The 20,257-nt window shown below is 51.3% G+C and overlaps 1 protein-coding gene across 8 annotated transcripts in view; it reads left to right on the forward strand.

The window, feature by feature from the left end:
- Nucleotides 1-20,257, forward strand: part of caska (calcium/calmodulin-dependent serine protein kinase a) — an 87,600-nt gene that overhangs the window by 58,438 nt on the left and 8,905 nt on the right. For 3 of the 8 annotated variants that reach the window (XM_072699629.1, XM_072699618.1, XM_072699669.1), the window contains exons 7-19: nt 225-400; nt 709-831; nt 1,160-1,243; nt 2,339-2,438; nt 3,541-3,558; nt 5,908-6,029; nt 8,374-8,451; nt 14,385-14,465; nt 16,265-16,453; nt 16,553-16,631; nt 18,197-18,282; nt 18,411-18,479; nt 19,280-19,348. In XM_072699629.1, coding sequence (XP_072555730.1) covers nt 225-400; nt 709-831; nt 1,160-1,243; nt 2,339-2,438; nt 3,541-3,558; nt 5,908-6,029; nt 8,374-8,451; nt 14,385-14,465; nt 16,265-16,453; nt 16,553-16,631; nt 18,197-18,282; nt 18,411-18,479; nt 19,280-19,348 — 1,274 coding nt within the window. The remainder of the gene's footprint in view (nt 1-224; nt 401-708; nt 832-1,159; nt 1,244-2,338; nt 2,439-3,540; nt 3,559-5,907; nt 6,030-8,373; nt 8,452-14,384; nt 14,466-16,264; nt 16,454-16,552; nt 16,632-18,196; nt 18,283-18,410; nt 18,480-19,279; nt 19,349-20,257) is intronic. The other 5 variants (XM_072699650.1, XM_072699643.1, XM_072699673.1 and 2 more) reach the window with 3 other exon arrangements.

The following is a 20,257-nucleotide window of genomic DNA, read 5'->3' on the forward strand; positions in this document are numbered from 1 at the left end:
CTGTGCATGTATGTGATGTGTGTCTGTGTGCGTGCGTGTGTGTGCTGTGCATGTATGTGATGTGTGTCTGTGTGCGTGCGTGTGTGTGCTGTGCATGTATGTGATGTGTGTCTGTGTGCGTGCGTGTGTGTGCTGTGCATGTATGTGATGTGTGTCTGTGTGCGTGCGTGCGTGCCTGTCTCCTAACTGTGGGTGAGCTCCTCAGCTTCTTGTCCGCGCCCCAGGCCGCGTGGGGACGCCCCACTTCATGGCCCCCGAGGTGGTGAAAAGGGAGCCCTACGGCAAGCCGGTGGACGTGTGGGGCTGTGGCGTCATCCTCTTCATCCTCCTCAGCGGCTGCCTGCCCTTCTACGGCACCAAGGACAGGCTGTTTGAGGCCATCATCAAGGGCAAATACAAGGTACCCGTCTACAAGGCGACGCTCACCTTTTTTGGGCCAGTAGACGTCCGTGTCATCGGGGTTCCGCGCTGCTTCCAGACGCTGTCAGACATGCAGGCGCATTGTGTCACATGCAATGGGGCTACGTGCTGTGCGACTTGGCGGTTGTGGGTTCTTTCTGAGGCCGCAGCGGAGCTTGTGAGCGCCAAAAGCGAGGCGGCCAGCAACCGAGCGCCTGACATGCTGGATGAGTCCAGCGTGGCGATGCACGCGGCCCCCTCCTGTCCTCACGCACGTCCTCGCCGTTTCTCCTCCATGAATTGCCCTAGATGAACCCTCGGCAGTGGAGCCACATCTCAGAGAGCGCCAAGGACCTGGTACGCCGCATGCTGATGCTGGACCCAGCCGAACGCATCACAGTGTACGAAGCCCTGAACCATCCCTGGCTGAAGGTACCCCCCCCCTCTGGGGATGCACCCCAACTTTCTGTGAACCACAGCTGCGTGAGGAGTACACCCCCCCCCCCCCCCCAGCCCCATCCTACTGCAGTGTCGCTCCTTCTTTGGGAGTTTCTTCTGCCACCTCCTTGTGTCCGGTTAGTGGGGGTAGTGTCCCAGTCACCTCCTCGTGTCTTGGTCACTCCTGGAGGGAACTGGGCTGCCAGTCTGCACTTCTTTCACTGTAGCGCCTCTTGGGGCAGCTAGGTGTCAGTGGTGAGGTTCTCAGGCAGGATTAGTCACAGAGAACATTCTGGTGGAGCTGGATCTTGTGTCTGTCCAGGAGCGAGATCGCTACGCGTACAAAATCCACCTCCCCGAGACGGTGGAGCAGCTGAGGAAGTTCAACGCCAGGAGGAAGCTGAAGGTGAGCTTCTCCGGAAGGACATGCTTTCTATGTCTGACTGGGCATAATGGGGTTTGAACTGTTTTGATATAAAATGTGTTTTGGCGCATAGTTACCAGAACGGCACATCGCTGGGATGCGCACAAGGTCAGGTGGCATGTGGCTCAGCGGATTCAGCCTCTGTGCCTGAGATGGGAAGGTCGCCAGTCCAGTTTGCCCTGGTCTTTGCAGAATAGTCAAATGTCTGTGAGCACATGGGACAGACTCTAATCCTGCATTCGATCATTTCTCTCCGAGTCGGAACTTGGATGAAAACGCCATAAAATGTCACGAAAAACGTCAGTTCCCTTCGGAAACACGCCACTTTTATGACGTTCATGTCGGACAGAATTTTCTTGTCCGAGTTTCCCCTGTGATTTCCCATGTAATTTCAACATGGTGGCTTACATACTCAACAGTAATTCTATTTTATAAATCTTTAAAAATGTTTATTCTGTTAAATGTATTAATAGTTATAAATGTAATTGCACGTGTTCGATTTAGAGAATACCATATCATGACCGTAAACAGTATCCTACCATGCAATATCAGATTTTTACCAGACTTGTTAGTGTCTTCGGTTTGTTTGTAGTTTGTTTGCCCTCATTCATCGCTATGACTGTACTAAAATATTTTATAAAGCTTTTAATGTGATTTGACTAGTTTGTGTTTCTTATTTGTTTGTCTCTCGGAAAAAATAATCTTACTCCAAATCTGCTAAAATATAAAGCAACTGTGTTGATGGAGGCAGCCATGTTTGTTCCGAGATGCGGTAGCTTGAACGGGAGATTGTCGGGCGTCACTCACCTCGGAATTTCCGAGTTCTGAGAGAAAAACGAACGCACCAATAGCCCCCAGCTCCAGGGGTGCTGCACACCGGCTGACCCCGTGCTGTTACCCCCAGCTTGTTCTCACCTGTCCGTGCGTCTCATGGCGAGCATGATGGGATAGGTCAAAGGAGGATAAATGAAATATCGCTATTCTATTCTAGTAGGACTTTTTTTTAAGCCTTGCAAATGGCCTCAGTGACGAAGCAGCTTCTTTCCCCCCCCCCTTCCTGTCATTTCTCTTCCCCAGGGGGCAGTGCTCGCCGCCGTCTCCAGCCACAAGTTTAACTCCTTCTACGGCGATCCGCCGGAGGAGCTACACGACTTCTCTGAAGACCCCACATCTTCAGGTAGGCTCTGCTGTCGTCACGGTTACCCGTCTGCGGTGACCGCCCGCAGCAGCAAGTTATGACTGTTTGGTTTTCTCTCTTCCACATCGTAATAGTCAGTGTCTTGGCCTGACCCTCCATGTTCAGAAACTTTGTGGTGTTGAGCTTTTTTTGCAGGTCTCACATTCAGGTCGGCCGCTGATTTCCTGACCCTCCTCACATTTCTGTCCGATTTTCTGTGGAGATATTTCTTTGAGCGCTTGCAGAGAGAGACGATTTGTCTTAGATAACTGCTGCTCATGGTTCAGTAGTAATCATCTTGCTGTCTTAGTGATGTTGTGTCTTGACACGGGCAGGCCAGCCTCGGCACTCGCGGTCCAGGAGGTCTCGCATCTCCAGAGTCCACAACTTGTAGTGAAAGTAAAGATTGTCCATTAAGGGAGACTGACTATAAATGAGGTGGAGCTCTGAGAGCGGTCCCTGTAGCGTGGCTGCAGTCCGCAGGCCTGCCTAACTCGGTCCCTGGAGCGTGGCTGCAGTCCGCAGGCCTGCCTAACTCGGTCCCTGGAGCGTGGCTGCAGTCCGCAGGCCTGCCTAACTCGGTCCCTGGAGCGTGGCTGCAGTCCGCAGGCCTGCCTAACTCGGTCCCTGGAGCGTGGCTGCAGTCCGCAGGCCTGCCTAACTCGGTCCCTGGAGCGTGGCTGCAGTCCGCAGGCCTGCCTAACTCGGTCCCTGGAGCGTGGCTGCAGTCCGCAGGCCTGCCTAACTCAGTCCCTGTAGCGTGGCTGCAGTCCGCAGGCCTGCCTAACTCGGTCCCTGTAGCGTGGCTGCAGTCCGCAGGCCTGCCTAACTCGGTCCCTGTAGCGTGGCTGCAGTCTGCAGGCCTGCCTAGCTCGGTCCCTGTAGCGTGGCTGCAGTCTGCAGGCCTGCCTAACTCGGTCCCTGTAGCGTGGCTGCAGTCTGCAGGCCTGCCTAACTCGGTCCCTGGAGCGTGGCTGCAGTCTGCAGGCCTGCCTAACTCGGTCCCTGTAGCGTGGCTGCAGTCTGCAGGCCTGCCTAATTCTCTCTAACCACTTTCCGTATGTTAATGTCTGTTGTTTGTTCTCCTGCTGCCTCGGTTCAGGACTGCTAGCCGCAGAAAGTAGGTAACCCCCCCACTCCCGTGATTTGTTGAATGCTGGGATTTCACTTGCACTGTGTGGACCTCGCTGCCGAAACACCCCTGACCCGCCTGTCCGCCTCAGTAAAACATCTTTGTACTGCCCCAGTGAGCTCAGGAAGTGTCCCTGTCTGATTCGGACCCGTCTGATTTGGACACGTCTGATTCGGGCCTGTCTGATTCGGGCCTGTCTATTTTGGGCCTAGCTAATTCAGGCCTGTCTGATTCGGGCCTGTCTGATTCGGGCCTGACTGTTTCGGGCCCGTCTTGATTCGGACCCATCTGATTCAGACCCATCTGATTCGGGCCTGTCTGATTCAGGCCTGCCTATTTTGGGCCTAGCTAATTCGGGCCTGTCTGATTCAGACCTGTCTGATTTGGGCCTAGCTAATTTGGACCTGTCTGATTCGGTCCTGTCCGATTCGGACCTGGCTGCGGACTGGGCCTCATGCTCATGCATCTAACATCTTCCATTAGGCTCGTACGTAGCCTGACCTGCTGTCTATAATTCCCGGCTGGGACAAAATTACTTTATTTGGGCCCCCATGTCGTTCAACCCCTCCCACCTGTCTCCCCCATCCTCCACCAACTGCTTTAGTCGCAACCTCCCCACACCCCTGCCCCCCCCCGACCGTGGCCGCTGCATAGTCTCTGTCCCAGCAATTAACCATAAAACCAGTATAGTGGCCAGTCATTGTAGGGCCTTTCCCAGACACAAGGCCGGGGACGCCATGGAGGGGGTGGCACGCACGCACGCACACACACACACACACACACACAAATGGTCCCCACAATGTCAAAATTACAGGCTTTGAATCACATTGTGGGGACATTTGGTTGCTGTCACCCTGCCAACATGCAGGCCTTCCATAGGATAACCCAGGGCTCAATAAATACATGTGATATGAGGACAGAGCTGTTTGCCACAAGCCATCCCAGCGGTGACGACACTGTGGGCCCCCCCCCCACCAGCTGGCGTATCTTCACATGTTCCGGTCACTCCCTGCCCCCCCCACCAGCTGGCGTATCCAGAGGGCAGTCTTCACATGTTACGGTCACTCCCTGCCCCCCCACCAGCTGGCGTATCCAGAGGGCAGTCTTCACATGTTCCGGTCACTCCCTGCCCCCCCCACCAGCTGGTGTAACCAGAGGGCAGTCTTCACATGTTCCGGTCACTCCCTGCCCCCCCCACCAGCTGGCGTATCCAGAGGGCAGTCTTCACATGTTACGGTCACTCCCTGCCCCCCCACCAGCTGGCGTATCCAGAGGGCAGTCTTCACATGTTACGGTCACTCCCTGCCCCCCCCACCAGCTGGCGTATCCAGAGGGCAGTCTTCACATGTTCCGGTCACTCCCTGCCCCCCCCACCAGCTGGCGTATCCAGAGGGCAGTCTTCACATGTTCCGGTCACTCCCTGCCCCCCCCACCAGCTGGCGTAACCAGAGGGCAGTCTTCACATGTTCCGGTCACTCCCTGCCCCCCCCACCAGCTGGCGTATCCAGAGGGCAGTCTTCACATGTTCCGGTCACTCCCTGCCCCCATCGCCAGCCCGCATGCCGCATGTTCCATCTGCCTGCCTCGCTCTCGCAGCCACACGCCCTCGTGGACATGCTCTGCCTTTCCCAGGGCCGATCCCTCTCCTAGTTGACAGTTAACGTTAAGGAGAGGCGGCCCGTGGCTATCTGCAGATCAAACTGTGGGTCAGAACCGTGCACAGATCCTGTGTTTACATTCCAAGTTGAGGTGGGAGCAGCAAGCTCTTGATAAAGCCTGCATGACAGTGCACTTCCCTGGGCTTTTCCCATGACTCAGGAAAGTTCAACTCTGTGCTACATTTTCAATTTTTTTAGTAGATGCTTTTACCTGACGTGACATAGAGTTGTAAAGGCAGGCCCAGTCAGTGCCTAGGGCAGTCAGGAGGTTAGGGGCTTTTCTCAGGGGCCCAACGGTCAAATTGCTGTACCAGCTCAGGGATTTGAACCAGCAACCTTCTGATTAAAGGCACAGGACCCTTAATCTGCTGAGCCACACACCAACTTCTTTCACACTGCCTGAAGTGGGTCTGTTCTGGGTTGTTCTGATCCAGGTTGTTCTCCAGAGAGGCCACAGAAGTGCCCCAGTACATCTTAGTCCACATTACGAGGGGAGTCCCACAATGGTTATGTTTCCTTATGGTGGTCCCTTAATGAGGCCACGGGGAGCGGCAGGCCGGCTTGGGGAGCGCAAGGCCGGCTTGGGGAGCGGCAGGCCGGCGTGGGGAGCGGCAGGCCGGCTTGGGGAGCTGGGGGGATGTCGTCTGAGAGTGCGGCACTTCTCTGTGTCCGAGCACAGGGGCTGTGTCTCAGGTGCTGGACAGCCTGGAGGAGATTCATGCCCTGACCGACTGCAGCGAGAAGGACCTGGACTTCCTGCACAGCGTCTTCCAGGACGAGCACCTCCACACCCTGCTGGATGTGAGTGTGCAGAGCGGCTCTGCGCAGCATATATTCAATCCATATGAATTTTTATAGCAAAGAAAGAAATAAAGAAAGAAAGAAAGCCAGATGGCAATGGAGGAGAGGAACCAAAAACGAAAATAATCGCACAGAATAATAAAAAACGAAATGTCGCATAGTATAAAATGTGACGTGTTTTTCCTGCAGAGCTGTGAAATGAACACTGATTGGAATTTCAGTCCAATATGTCTGAATTACACTGGTTAAATTCCTCGCTATCTGTGTTTACGTTTGGCAGCCTGATCACAGACAGCAGGGGTTTGCATCCCTGCATAGTGAGATCTGGACCTGGTAGTTAGTGTGGAGAGTAAGGTACTCTGTTACATACTCTATTCACAGTACTCGCAATACCTACTCAGGGGTGTCATTAGAGATTTTGGGCCCCATCCCAGACCAATCCAATTATATTCCAATTTTTTAGGGCCCCTGTCACTCTGGGGCCCTTGGAATCGTCCTAACTTTGCTCCCCTTTACAGTTCCCAGTCCCAACAGATAAATTTCAGCCAAGTATGAAAATACACACATACTTCACCGTGGATATGCTGTCACATTTGCATTTACATATTTATAAAAAGCTTTACATGTAAGTCAGGCAGATAATGCATCATATTTTAATCTGGGCAGGGAGGCTGTAAAAAGAACAGAGTTTAGTAGCACTTTTTAGTGTGTGAATTTTAAAAAAACAAAGATGTGCTAAAAAATAGCTGGCTGGTGTGTAATTTAGCCTGATCCTCTTATGCCTCCACCGACGGGAATCATCTGCGGGCTGGAAAACACTCCTCTGAGATCAAGCCGTCCTTGCAGGGACAGCGACAGATAAACAGCTGTCACACGGAGGCACACGTGGAACAATACGCCTTTCCGTCTTTGTTTTTCTCTTTTTTTCTCCCTCAATTAATGCCAGAGAGGAAGTGTGCTAGAACGTGAGTCAGTGGGTCCCCACAAAGACGTGTGGGGCGTGCGGGTCAGCCTGCGGGTGGCGGTAGGGAGTCCTTGGCTGGGAGGCAGAGCCAGACTTGCAGATGCAGGTGACCTGCCACACCAGAAGGGCGCAGAAGGTGCAAGAGAGACGCCTGGTTATTGATGGAGGCTGGTGCATCAGCGTCCCCGCGGCCTGGTTCTCAGACCTTACCTACCTTATTTCTTTATAGTTCCAGACAGCAGTTTTAGCAGAGTGTGTTTGATTCAACATGCCTAGCATTGCAGCAAGTGCTGGAAAATGCACAAGCCTTTGTGGAAGATGTGGGCAGATATATTTACCCAGTTGGGTGTAGCAGCTTAAAGCATTATTTCTGACTTTGGGCACCAGTAGACTGCTAGATGCTTTGCTCTGAAGTTCTATTCAGAGAATACATTGGCTCTAATCAGCAGAATCATCTCTGCCACACAAATGAGGTAAGTGGGAAGAGCTGAAAGAAGATAACGGAAACTTGCTGCTGCTGCAGCCACATATGGGACACGGGGGCGGAGTGTAGGTCCCAGCAGCAGCAGTGGCTGATGGCAGTTAAGCAGCTTCCTCAGGTCAGCCCCCCTGACCTGGGCCCCACAGGGATGAGTGGCCTTCAGTAGCGACTGCACATCATCTTACTGAAGCCACACATCTTCACAGTCCCCAGCCTGTGAGGCAACCCAGCCTGTAAGGCAACCCAGCCTGTGAGGCAACCCATCCTAACTCTCGCTACTGTTTAATTTTCTTTAGCAACACTGATCCTATTTACATCACAAAAGTATCTGTTTGAGGTATAAAACATGTAGACAAATATCATTGTTGTTCATCAAACTAACTTTTACACCAAAGCAATGAAGGTTCTTGTTGTTAATTATTTCCAATGGTAAAAACACAACAGATAAAGATCGCCGCCACCGGTAACTCAATAACAGTTAGCACACAAAGCCTTGTGGAGACGACTAGGCAGCGTGGTATTGATCCGTGTACTTTGGAGTTTGCCTCCCTGGATGGAGTTGCCTTTGACTGAGATATTGACTGGCCACAGTGTTAAACACTGAGAATTTTAGCCCTTTGTGACCAATAGCAAAACAACTGTGTGTGAGTACAGAAGAAGCGCAAAAGATGGAGGCAGTGGGGGGAGGGGGTGGATTTCCTTGGATTTCCAGAAATACTATCATCCACACGATGATGACACTGCCCCTTGTGACTTGGGTGTGGGCCCCCGATCGCCCAGTGTCGCACTGTGACTTGGGTGTGGGCCCCCGATCACCCAGTGTTGCACAGTTATGCGCTTGTCTCATCACGATACCCGGCACTTGTAACAGTTCTAAAAATTCACTTCTTGTGTTGCAGCTGTATGACAAGATCAACACCAAGTCCTCCCCACAAATCAGAAATCCCCCGAGTGATGCTGTCCAGAGAGCCAAAGAGGTGAGATTTCTGTGAGTGCCCCCTGCTGGGTGGGAGGTTTAAACCATTGACCACGTCCTGCCTTGTTGAGTTTGAACATGCAAGTTCTCATATCTTTTGGGGCATTATCAGAATGTTGAACTTCTCACAAAACTCCCTGTGGCCAGTTTTTCCACAGGTGTCCCAAAAACTAATTTTTAACATATTTTTACTAGGGCTGTCAAAATTAACGGGTTAACGCGGATTAATCCATCATCACGATTAATCTGATTAAAATTTTTAACGCAATTAACCCATCTGCAGCACAGAATGACTCAAAATCCCTGAAATGTCTCTGTCAACCCATTTCGGGCAGTTTTGGTGCGTTCCATTTGCCCTGGGAACTCGTATTCCGAGTTGGATTCTGAGTTTTGAAGCCGGAAGTGACAACATGCACGCTCCCGTTTCTCGGAGATCCGAGAAATATCTCAGAGCAGCACAGAGGATCCCAAGTTCAGAATTCAAGATGGCTGCGCCCTTTATCGACAGAAGGGAAAGTTGTAGTTTTATACTGTTTAAGCACTACTTCTCATTTGTGGCTCATTAAATCGGTTGCACACACTATACCGTCCAACTTATCTGTGGACGTGTTGCTACGGAGTTTTATACGTACAGAATTGGATTTCATGATTAGTTGGATTATTTGTCAGATTTACGGTAGTTCGGGCTAATTGTAAGTGAACGAAGATAAAGACCATTTAAACTGAGGTACCTTAAATCCGACAAGTTGTCCGGATAAGCAAAAAATCTTGCTTTTTGATATGGGTCCATGGTATTGCACTTCTGTGGCAGATTTAATGCATCCGACTCGTGTTCAAGGTGTTCAGTAAACATGTTAAGTGCATATATATTCCCTTTTTTCTTAATTCTGTTTGCTCATGCAAAATGAAATGTGATTAATATAGATTAAAAATGAATGATATTTAATCGTGATTAATCGAAATTAATCCACAGCAACCCTGTGATTAATCTGATAAAAAAATTGAATCGTTTGACAGCACTAATTTTTACATTTTATACAAATGCTTTAATTGTCTTGTATGATGTTAGGGTTACTTGCAAATTAAAGTTTAGAGGAAAACCAATACCAGTCCTTGACAATAAATGCACCTACAAATCAGCCACGTCCTAATTTTGCAGAGTTCAACGTGTCCCTGGGTAACAAGGGAGGGGCTTGCGTTTCACCAATCACAGTATTCATTGTATGACATCACCACATTAATTAGAACCAATGTTTTCTTTTAAGCAACAAGGTACAGAGATTTCTAAAGTGACTGTTTTATTGTGTAAGCCTTTTGTTAAGGGACGTGTCATAGATAAACATAGACAAACCATAGGAACATGCTTAGCTGCAAAGGCTATATAGAGAAATGAAAGGCCCGACTGCCAGCCTTCACCACTGCCTGCCTTTCCTCCTTACTGGCTAAGAAAACCGAACTCTGCATGGCCCCAGTGCCACACTCCCCCTCCCTTTCCAGTGCTATCCATAGCCCACGCACTCCCCCTTTCCAGTGCTATCCGTAGCCCACACACTCGCCCTCCCTTTCCAGTGCTATCCGTAGCCCACACACTCGCCCTCCCTTTCCAGTGCTATCCGTAACCCACACACTCGCCCTCCCTTTCCAGTGCTATCCGTAACCCACACACTCGCCCTCCCTTTCCAGTGCTATCCGTAGCCCACACACTCGCCCTCCCTTTCCAGTGCTATCCGTAACCCACACACTCCCCCTTTCCAGTGCTATCCGTAGCCCACACACTCGCCCTCCCTTTCCGGTGCTATCCGTAACCCACACACTCGCCCTCCCTTTCCAGTGCTATCCGTAGCCCACACACTCGCCCTCCCTTTCCGGTGCTATCCGTAACCCACACACTCGCCCTCCCTTTCCAGTGCTATCCGTAGCCCACACACTCGCCCTCCCTTTCCGGTGCTATCCGTAACCCACACACTCGCCCTCCCTTTCCAGTGCTATCCGTAGCCCACGCACTCCCCCTTTCCAGTGCTATCCGTAACCCACACACTCGCCCTCCCTTTCCGGTGCTATCCGTAACCCACACACTCGCCCTCCCTTTCCAGTGCTATCCGTAGCCCACACACTCGCCCTCCCTTTCCGGTGCTATCCGTAACCCACACACTCGCCCTCCCTTTCCAGTGCTATCCGTAGCCCACGCACTCCCCCTTTCCAGTGCTATCCGTAACCCACACACTCGCCCTCCCTTTCCAGTGCTATCCGTAGCCCACACACTCGCCCTCCCTTTCCAGTGCTATCCGTAGCCCACACACTCGCCCTCCCTTTCCAGTGCTATCCGTAGCCCACACACTCGCCCTCCCTTTCCAGTGCTATCCGTAACCCACACACTCGCCCTCCCTTTCCAGTGCTATCCGTAGCCCACACACTCGCCCTCCCTTTCCAGTGCTATCCGTAACCCACACACTCGCCCTCCCTTTCCAGTGCTATCCGTAGCCCACACACTCGCCCTCCCTTTCCAGTGCTATCCGTAGCCCACACACTCGCCCTCCCTTTCCGGTGCTATCCGTAGCCCACACACTCGCAGATGTATGCCTTGTGGTGAGAGCATTCCCACATAGGAGTCCTCTTTGCTTTGATGTCTGCATGTTTCTGTAGAAATGAATCAACTTGAAAGTCTGCCCGTCAGCTTCCGTTTCAGCAATGTGCTGACGGTAGGGAGACCCGATAATCCATGTCAGAAGGGACACTTTGAGCTACATCAGGTTTTACTAACTATTAGCTCTCTTGCTTGCCTAATTAGTTCAGTTCTTCTTGTGCTCTCTGTTGCCCCGGGCATCCACAGGTTGGCGATCCTGTGTAGTTTTTATCCAAATTCAGAAGTGAGACCTTGCAAATGCTACTCCGCAGGTGTCTGTCAGCATCCCACATGAGTGCTGTGAACTTCATGTGACATTGGAACCCCAGTACAGATCTACTTCCATGCTGCATGACCTTGATCTGGTTCCAGGGGTGTAGCTAGAAATTCCAGGCCCCCTGACGATATATCAAGGACCCCTGTGAAGTGCTGGTCCCCCTAAATCTGCTGGGGTGGCCATGTCCCTACAGCACCCCTGTCTGCTACATCTAGACCCCCCCTATAATAGTGCCATTAGGGGTCGATCCTCTACATCTTGCCTCAACGACACCCAGAAGACATTTTTATGATATAAGAGGATGAACTGGGAACAGGACGGACCGTCCTCTTCTTAAACAGGATGATGCTTGTCTCTGCCTGCATGTATATTTCTGTCTGGTTTTGTAGACCTGGCTTCTTATGACATACTGTCCAGGTTTAAACCCAACTCTTAAACTACCATCCGTTTAGTTGTTGGTGGACCTGAACGAACTGAAGCATTCAAATCCTGATTTTGGAATACGGCTGCCAGTCACGGTGTTCTGCTGAGTCAATTTTAGTCTAGAAAGACCTGGAATGGTGAGAATATCTACATGAAATTACAGGAAATTGCTATATTATAATACTTATCTTAAAATGCATATTGTCGTTTCAATTAATTAATATTTGTCAAACTGGATCAGGCAATTTTGTACCAATAAAAAAACTTTCTTTTTCATAATTTATTAAACAAAGACAGAATAAACAGCTGTTATACTGATTACCAAGTGATGCATTTTTTCTTTGTTCAATGTAAGCAGACTGAAATGTGACTGAAAATTTTAGGAGGTCCTGAACAAACGTGTTCTTTTTAACATGACCCAGACATGCTCAGTTGAAGGGGTTAAAGCCTCTGCCTTTGTGGAGGGTTGAACTGGACAGTGTTCTGTCTGTAACATGGCCAGGTTAGGGGAGCAGTGTGTGCAGTGTGTGTCACGTCGCCTTCGCATGCGGCCTGGCAGAGCACTGGCTCTCCCTCGATCGCTGCATTAAGTCTGCTTTGCTTTATGTGAAATCCCAGCTTTACACTGCTGGAGGTTTTCATTTTTCCGGTTGGAGTTTGTGGTGCTGTTTCGCCAGGCAGACCATGCCGTCACTCGCCGAGGTGTGGGCTGTGTTTCACCCCGGCCATGTCTCCTAGATAATGAGGCTGCACTCATTTCCTGAAAGCCTGCATAACAAGCAGAAACACCTGCATTCCCTCCACAGTGTAACACCACGCCGCACGGTATAACACCGCACGGTATAACGCCGCACGAATCAGAGGTTTCGGGTTGACAAAAGCACAACAGGAAGTTTGGCTGAACCAGATCTGAAGAGTTAAAATGCGAGTAGTTTTAAATGTTTTCCCCTGGCTCTTCTGTAGTATTACTTGATATTGCTGTAATACTCTGTAGTATTACTCGATATTGCTGTAATACTCTGTAGTATTACTCGATATTGCTGTAATACTCTGTAGTATTACTCGATATTGCTGTAATACTCTGTAGTATTACTCGATATTGCTGTAATACTGCGGGCCTGCTCATGCTTTGCTTTTGCTAAGTTAGGGTTTTGCCTGTCACCCTCTTTTTGAACACAGGCCATTGTTGGGGCTGTGTGCCATAAAACCTTCACGCCTGTCGTCTCGCTAACATTTCCTTGCTGAATGACATGCCTCATTCTGCCCGTCTGACACACGCTACTAACTGTATGACTAAGTTCTCTGCTAATGGTATCCATGGCGACTAAGCCCACTCCCCCATTCACTGGCCACCTATCACAGGGAACGGAGCTGCCGTTCACATCGCTCCCCTTATATAAACTTTGTGATGGTGAGGTCCCATATCAGCGACCCCCCCCCCCCCCCCCCCCAAAGGCTCAAGTGTCTCGCCAGCCTTGGCCTGGGTCTCCGCACATCAGCAGGACCTGGGACCGGTGCGGAGCTCCCGCAGGGTCACGGCCCATTTGGCAGGGGTGTGGGGTGGGGTGGGGTGGGGTGGGGGTGTATCATGTGTCATGTGGGTTAGAGAATATGCCGCCTGTGCTTTCGAAAGCAGGTTAGCAACCACAGCGGCCTGGTGGGAGATGTGCATCTGCGAGACACCGCAGGGACGCCTCGCCCCTTGTTATTCTGTGCCTCTAGTCACGGTAACCGGTGCTTCCTATCACCTCAGTCTCAGCTCTGACTCATTCCTGGAGCAGCGCGGTCTGTCGCTTTGGTTCTGCGAAACTTCATGACTCCTTTCATCTGAGTTTTAGGTGGCTGAGGGCAGACAGGTCCTCTGCAATAACCCTCACTGCTCGCTCCGCTGTCGCCTGATTCCCTCCTACTAAAACACTTTAAAACATCCCTTTCTTGGGGATGGGAGGGGGGTGTTTGCAGCCAAGGGGGAGGTCTGATTGGTTTAAACCCCTTACACCAGTCCCCTCTGGCTGGCTGGCCCCAGGCTGGAAGTCCCACTGGTAGCTTCTGTGCAGGAACATGCACGCAGTTGTGCGTCCTCATACCCCCCCCCCCCCCGCCCCCGTCCAGGCATTAGGGAGGCCTGTGTGACGAAGAATCCCGGCAGAGATGAGGCGAGCGCAGCTTTAAAACGCCCGGAGTATGTAAGCCAAGCGTTTTGCCTCATTCCTACTCTTAGCCATTAATCTTCTGCACGGGACTTTATGGCAAATTCCCAGACTGCGCTGAGACCAGTGTTTAAACTGCAATTACTAAAGCATACTTATCTTTACATAGCACTTGGGTCACCCAGACTGTGACATTCTTTGATTAAGCTCTGATCACTGTGCTCAATCAGCCCCTGGGGGTTGGGCTGGGGCTTTCTGGGGGTCGTGGTCATGGGTGGGAAGAATTGAGTGGGCGGGGCATACGAGTGGCCATTCTGAGTCATTAGCACCGTGCTGTGGTTTGGGTGACCCATCTGTTCAGTGGCCGTGAGAGGGTTTCCCAGGGGAAGGCACCAGGAAGACCCTGCAAGCAGCCCAGCTGACGGCCCTCTCTCACCCCCCCTCCCCCCGCCACTCCCCAGGTACTGGAAGAGATTTCCTGCTACCCCGAGAACAGCGACGCTAAAGAGCTAAGGCGGATTCTCACTCAGCCACATTTTATGGTGAGTACGGAGACGGCACCGTTCCGCCTGCTCGCGGTCCCGTTCCGGATCGGGGACAAGGCCGCGTGGGCACGACCGTGTGACAAAGCGACTAACACGGCAGCCTGGTCACTGTAGCCTCCGACTTTTCTGTCCTCACACGTCTAACAGTTTGTGCAGATTCTGTCAGGTGTGTAAACACTGGATCTGTGTCGCACTGAGGACTCTGAGCTCAGACTTCATTGCTTTCCAGATCCCTGTTTGTGGACAAGGAAAGATTTATCAATCAGCAATACATGCCATATGAAAACAACTCATATATATTTTTGGATCTGTATAAAAAAAGATGCTGGTTGTCTTTTCGATATAAGATCATTTGTGTCAGCTTGAGAAACAGCGCCTTGCTTTATCCAGTCCTCCAGTGCTGCTTTATCTTTCGGTTAATCACTAATCAAGTGAGACTTAATCAATAACCTTTTTCTGCAGTCTGCAACCCACATTTTGGGAACAATCCCCCTTATATTTGCCCTGAAAACAGGGGCTGGTTATTTTTCACAGAGCTCTGTTCTAATGGAAATCTCTCTTAAAGATTAAAAATGCAATTATGTTAAATGCACTGATCTGAAACAGAACAGGGAAAGGGATTAATGCTGACGATGTCAGAGGAGAGTGGCCCCCGAATCCAGCCCCAGCGTTCGGGTGGGAATGCCGCTTTTTTGCTCTTCCCCTTTTGGAGGGACCTCGCTTCCGGCCGTAATTGTGCTCGACTGTCCCAGTGAGTGTGAGACCGTGTACGCAGGGGGGCCATCATCCTTCGCTACGCCCCGTGTTCCATGTCCCTCAGTGGGGGCTCTGCCCCCCCGTTAAAAAGGGCTTCACATTTTTGGGAGGGGTGGGGAGTGCAGCGTGATGTCAGCTGGACATTCACTGCCTGGTCTGGAGCCTCTTCCAGCTGCTTGGATGCCGCCTTGTGCTTGACTCATCACTGCCGGCCCAGTAGCTTCCCCAGCTCTCAGCTGTGCAGCCAAACATGCTGACACAGCCCTTACGGGGGGTGGGGGGGGGGACGCTAGAGGGGAAGTCTGGCGCATCTGTTTGTGTGTGTTTGGGTGTTTGGGGGGGGTTGCATAGATCACATTTGGGGACTAAAATGTCCCCAAAGTGCAATAAAACCTGAAACTTCCTTACTTTGAGAACATTTTTCAAGTCCCCATTTGGATAAACCCAATTTTATAAAAATCTGTGACTACGATCAAAAAAGTAAAAATGCCAAAAGTCTCGTATTTTGATTGGTTACTTATGGTTATATGATTAGGGCTGGGTAGGGGTTAAGTGTGTCGTGATTGGGATTAGGGATTCTCCCATAGAAATTAATGGACAGTCCCCATTTAGATAGGTACACCAACATGCGCGTGCGTGTGTGAGAGAGAGTGTGTAAGTGTACATCTGTGTGTGAATTAATAATAATAATTTACACTTTATTAATCCCCGTGGGGAAATTCTTTTTACGCCTCCCTCAACTTGCTCTTTGTAGAGCTGGGGGTTGAGGGTCTTGCTCAAGGACCTGCAGACGTGCTGAGGCTGGGCTTGAACCGGCAACCTTGTGATTACAGGCACACAGCTTAGCCCACTGAGCCACACGTGTCTGTGTGTGTATGTCTGTATGGGAGTGTGTAAATGTGAGTGGGACATTGCAACACACCTACGTATCTGCAGGAACATAGTTTTGAATTATCATCAGTTTGGGGTCAATCAGTCAAAGGGAATTCACATGAAAACAGTTAGCGTGTGTGTGTCTGAACTGTCCTCCGCCCCCCCAGGCCTTACTGCAGACCCATGACGTGGTGGCCCATGAGGTGTACAGCGACGAGGCCCTGAGGGTCACACCCCCCCCCACCTCGCCCTACCTGAACGGCGACTCGCCAGAGAGCGCCAACGGGGACATGGACCTGGAGAACGTGACGCGGGTGCGGCTGGTGCAGTTCCAGAAGAACACGGACGAGCCCATGGTGCGTGTCAGGGCACCGTGGGGTCTGATCTTGGCCGTGCGATTGCCGGCAGCGTGCTCTCGTGTTCACTGCCGACTCCCTCAATCTTCTCTTCACCAGGGCATCACTCTGAAGATGAACGACCTAAACCACTGCATCGTGGCCCGAATCATGCATGGGGGCATGATCCACAGGCAAGGTGGGTGGCCGCTGTCCCCGTCCCGCGCGATGGTGGTCCCCCCACCCCAGGACCAGGGCTATCATCCTCAAAAAAATAACACTATATGAAACATTTAGTCAAATAGATTGTGATACAAAAATAAAATAAAAAAACAACTGAACAAAAATGATTAATATTGCTTCTGAAACTAACTGAAATAAAATAAAAACAAATGTCAGAAACTTTCTGTTACCGTTTTTACACTATTTAGCTAAAGTAATGATTTGTTTTGATCTTACTTTTCCACGAATAATGCCTGGAACATGTTTGCGCATTTTGAGGACACCAGCACCTCACATGCAGTGTGTATTCATGCAAGATTCTCTGAAGATCAGACACGTAAAATAACTTTCAGTCTAGAGAAAAGAAATAAAGTCACTAAAACTAGAACTGAAACTAAAATATATAAAAACTACATATAAATATATCTTCAAAGTAAAAACTAATGAAAAAAATCAAACCTATAATTCAATTGAATTTATTTGTATATAGCGCCTTTCACAGGCACTTTACATGGGCATGTCGTGATTTCATTACAAAATCTTGGAGAGAAAATACAAAAATAGGGAAACGGAAAGACAGAGAAATGAGAGACAGAGCCAGATGACAACAGAGAGGAACCGAAATCCTCTCAAGTAGGGAGGGAAAAAAACCTCTGGGGGGGTCAAAGGTCAACTGGCCTCCCGACCCCCCCAGGCATGATAACAATATAGAAAAAGGAAAGAGTGGGTCTGCCTGCTAAAAGCTAGGTGTAGACTGTGCTTTAGTCAAGCCAGAGTCCACCAGTGAGGCCTGTGTAGGGTGGCATTGAAGGCATTGACACAGTGTCACACAGTGTCACACAGTGTCACCCCTCCATGGGACTGAACCAGGACTCCAGCTCAGATGGTGCCAACCCCAGACATGTAGGAAGGCAGAGAGCATGGTGGTCAGAACATTGACACATTAATGGACAAGCACAGTAGATTAAAATGGCAAGTACAGCAGCACCAGCAGCCATAGTTACGGTGTGTTAGGTTGTGGGTAATAAGCTAAACTGAAGTAACAGGTCTTCATTCCAGATTTAAAGACCGAGACTGAATCGGCATCCCAGACATAGACTGGGAACCATTCCACAATATAGGGGCCCTGTAGCAGAATGCTCTACTGCCCACTGTCACTTTGTTTATATGTGGAATGTCAAGGACATCATAATAACACTACCCAGGTCTGGGGGGGCTTACAGCCCCCGCCACGACGCTGGCGACAGTCTCCCTTTGCCTATATTGGGTCACAAGAAAGAGAAAAACTGCCTGAGACTAGAACATAAAGCAAGTGGAGTGGAGAGATCAGAGATCCATGAAGGGCTTCCTATAGGTGTCTGGGGTTTGACCCCCAACCCCTGACCTCCCCGTTTCCCCATTTGATTCAGCTGCATGTGGTCGGACTCTCACCTGACTGGCTCTTTAGGTCACAGGCCAGACACTCTTCCAGGGGCTGATACCTTCCCCCTAAACCTAACCCTAACCCTAACTCTAACCCGCCCGGCCCCCTCTCCTCACCAGGAACGCTTCACGTTGGCGACGAGATCCGGGAAATCAATGGCATCAGCGTGGCGAACCAGACCGTGGAGCAGCTGCAGAAGATGCTGGTAAGAGCTGGTAGCCTCACTCCACGTCAACACATAAGCAAACCTGGTTGCCATGCCGACTGAAGGCGGAAACCCACCGCGTGCGTGCGCGTGTGTGTGTGTGTGTGTGTGTGTGTGTGTGTCCACAGAGGGAGATGAGGGGCAGCATTACCTTCAAGATCGTGCCAAGCTGCCGCACGCAGTCGTCCTCCTGCGAGGTAATGTACTGCCTGCTCTTCTCTGTCCTGTTAGTCTTGCGGTGTTGTGTTTCAAACCCTTGTCGCGCTGGGCACCCCTGCACCCACAACCCTCACCACCTCTGCCCCTCCACCCCCCCCTTCTCGGGGACCCTTCCAGCTGACTGCCTGCTGGTGGCTGTGTGTGTTTCAGAACCCTTTCCCTCTACTTTCGCCGGCACACCAATTTTGCAACCAAGATACCGGAACCTCCCCCCCAGAGAATAGGCCCTCCAGCTATTCCAGGACCCATCTCCACCACTGTCTAACTGCCCCCTCCCCCCTAGAGCTCCAGCATTTGCAGTGACTCCCTCCTGGAAGTCTTCATAGCACTGCAGGTATCTCAGGCTGCAGTTAATTAACACACAGGGTTTTGACCAGTTAAGACTTTTAAAGATACATTCTGCAGCTCTTTTTAACAGCCCAGCTGTTACTTTTTTTCCACTCTGATATTTTTTTTCCTCAGACTAGAACGGAGACACAAAAAGACTGGTTTCGATGCTCAGGTCCTAATGTGACTATAGTGCCACCTTGTGGCAGCACAGCAAACTGCACTGCAGACTCCAGTCCATCTGTCGGCCTCAGAACTCCCCTTTCACTTCTGCTTTTCTGCATATAGAAAGCCACTCAAGCGCAGCGCTGTGTTTCCAGTAGCGGGCTCCCTACCCCCCCCCCCCCCCCCCCCCCGCTCTCCATGGGTCCACACCGGCTCCCCCCCCCCCCTTTTCTTGTGTCCCGGGCTGTTGTGGCGCTGTGTCACTGAATTCTGTGTCTTATTTCAGAAAGAGTCCCCTCCTACCTCCAGACAGTCCCCTGCCAATGGCCACAGCAGCATTAGCAGTTCCATCTTGGTAAGATTCCCCTGTTTCTACAGGCGACTGGTGCCCCCCAACCCCCCCCCCCCCCCCCCCGAATCCTCAGCTCAATCCTGCGTGCGACTGATGCTTCTTCTATCCTACTTGTTTTCCTGTAAAACACCACTCCTGTCTGTCCCCCCCCCACATACGTTTAGCCCCCCCATTGTGACTGTAACCCATCATACTGAAAGAGTGTCCTGTAGGCCGTGGTGCCCCCCCCCACCACACCCCCCCAGAGTCTAGCTCAGGTCATTTCTCGGTGAGCACAGAGGCAGCAGGGGTCGTCAGCTGAGCCTCATTTCCGCTATCTCAGTTCTCAAATTGGTGTGCAGACTCTTGCTGTGCTCCCGTGCTCTGACAGCCCCCCCGCCAACACGCAGTGCTTTCAGATGGCCGCTCTGGACCTCCCTGTCTATCGGAGTCTCATGCTGCCTCAGACTGACCCTCTGTTCCGGGGGCCCATGGTCGATTATGTCATGCCTGTTGATGCCATTAAGGGTCCCTTGTAACCCCAAGGTCAAGCATAAAGACTCCGTTGGAGGCGTTGACCCGTAGAGAACACTGACTGAGCATGTGCGCCGCAGGGCCCCCCCGCTGGGTCTGCGTGCGATTGGCCGCCTGGCATGGGGGGGGCGTGGCCTGTAGAGAAGCCTTGGTCACCTCAGCACTGACTGAGCATGTGCGCTGCAGGGCCCGCCCGCTGGATCTGCGTGCGATTGGCCGCCTGGCATGGGGGGGGCGTGGCCTGTAGAGAAGCCTTGGTCACCTCAGCACTGACTGAGCATGTGCGCTGCAGGGCCCGCCCGCTGGATCTGCGTGCGATTGGCCGCCTGGCATGGGGGGACGTGGCCTCCGTCCTCACAGCTTTTCTGACTGGTGTTAGACGCTTGCTTGCTCGCTCTG

The sequence above is a fragment of the Paramormyrops kingsleyae genome, chromosome 1 (assembly GCF_048594095.1).
Source record: "Paramormyrops kingsleyae isolate MSU_618 chromosome 1, PKINGS_0.4, whole genome shotgun sequence".
In the NCBI taxonomy this organism is placed as follows: Eukaryota; Metazoa; Chordata; class Actinopteri; order Osteoglossiformes; family Mormyridae; genus Paramormyrops; species Paramormyrops kingsleyae.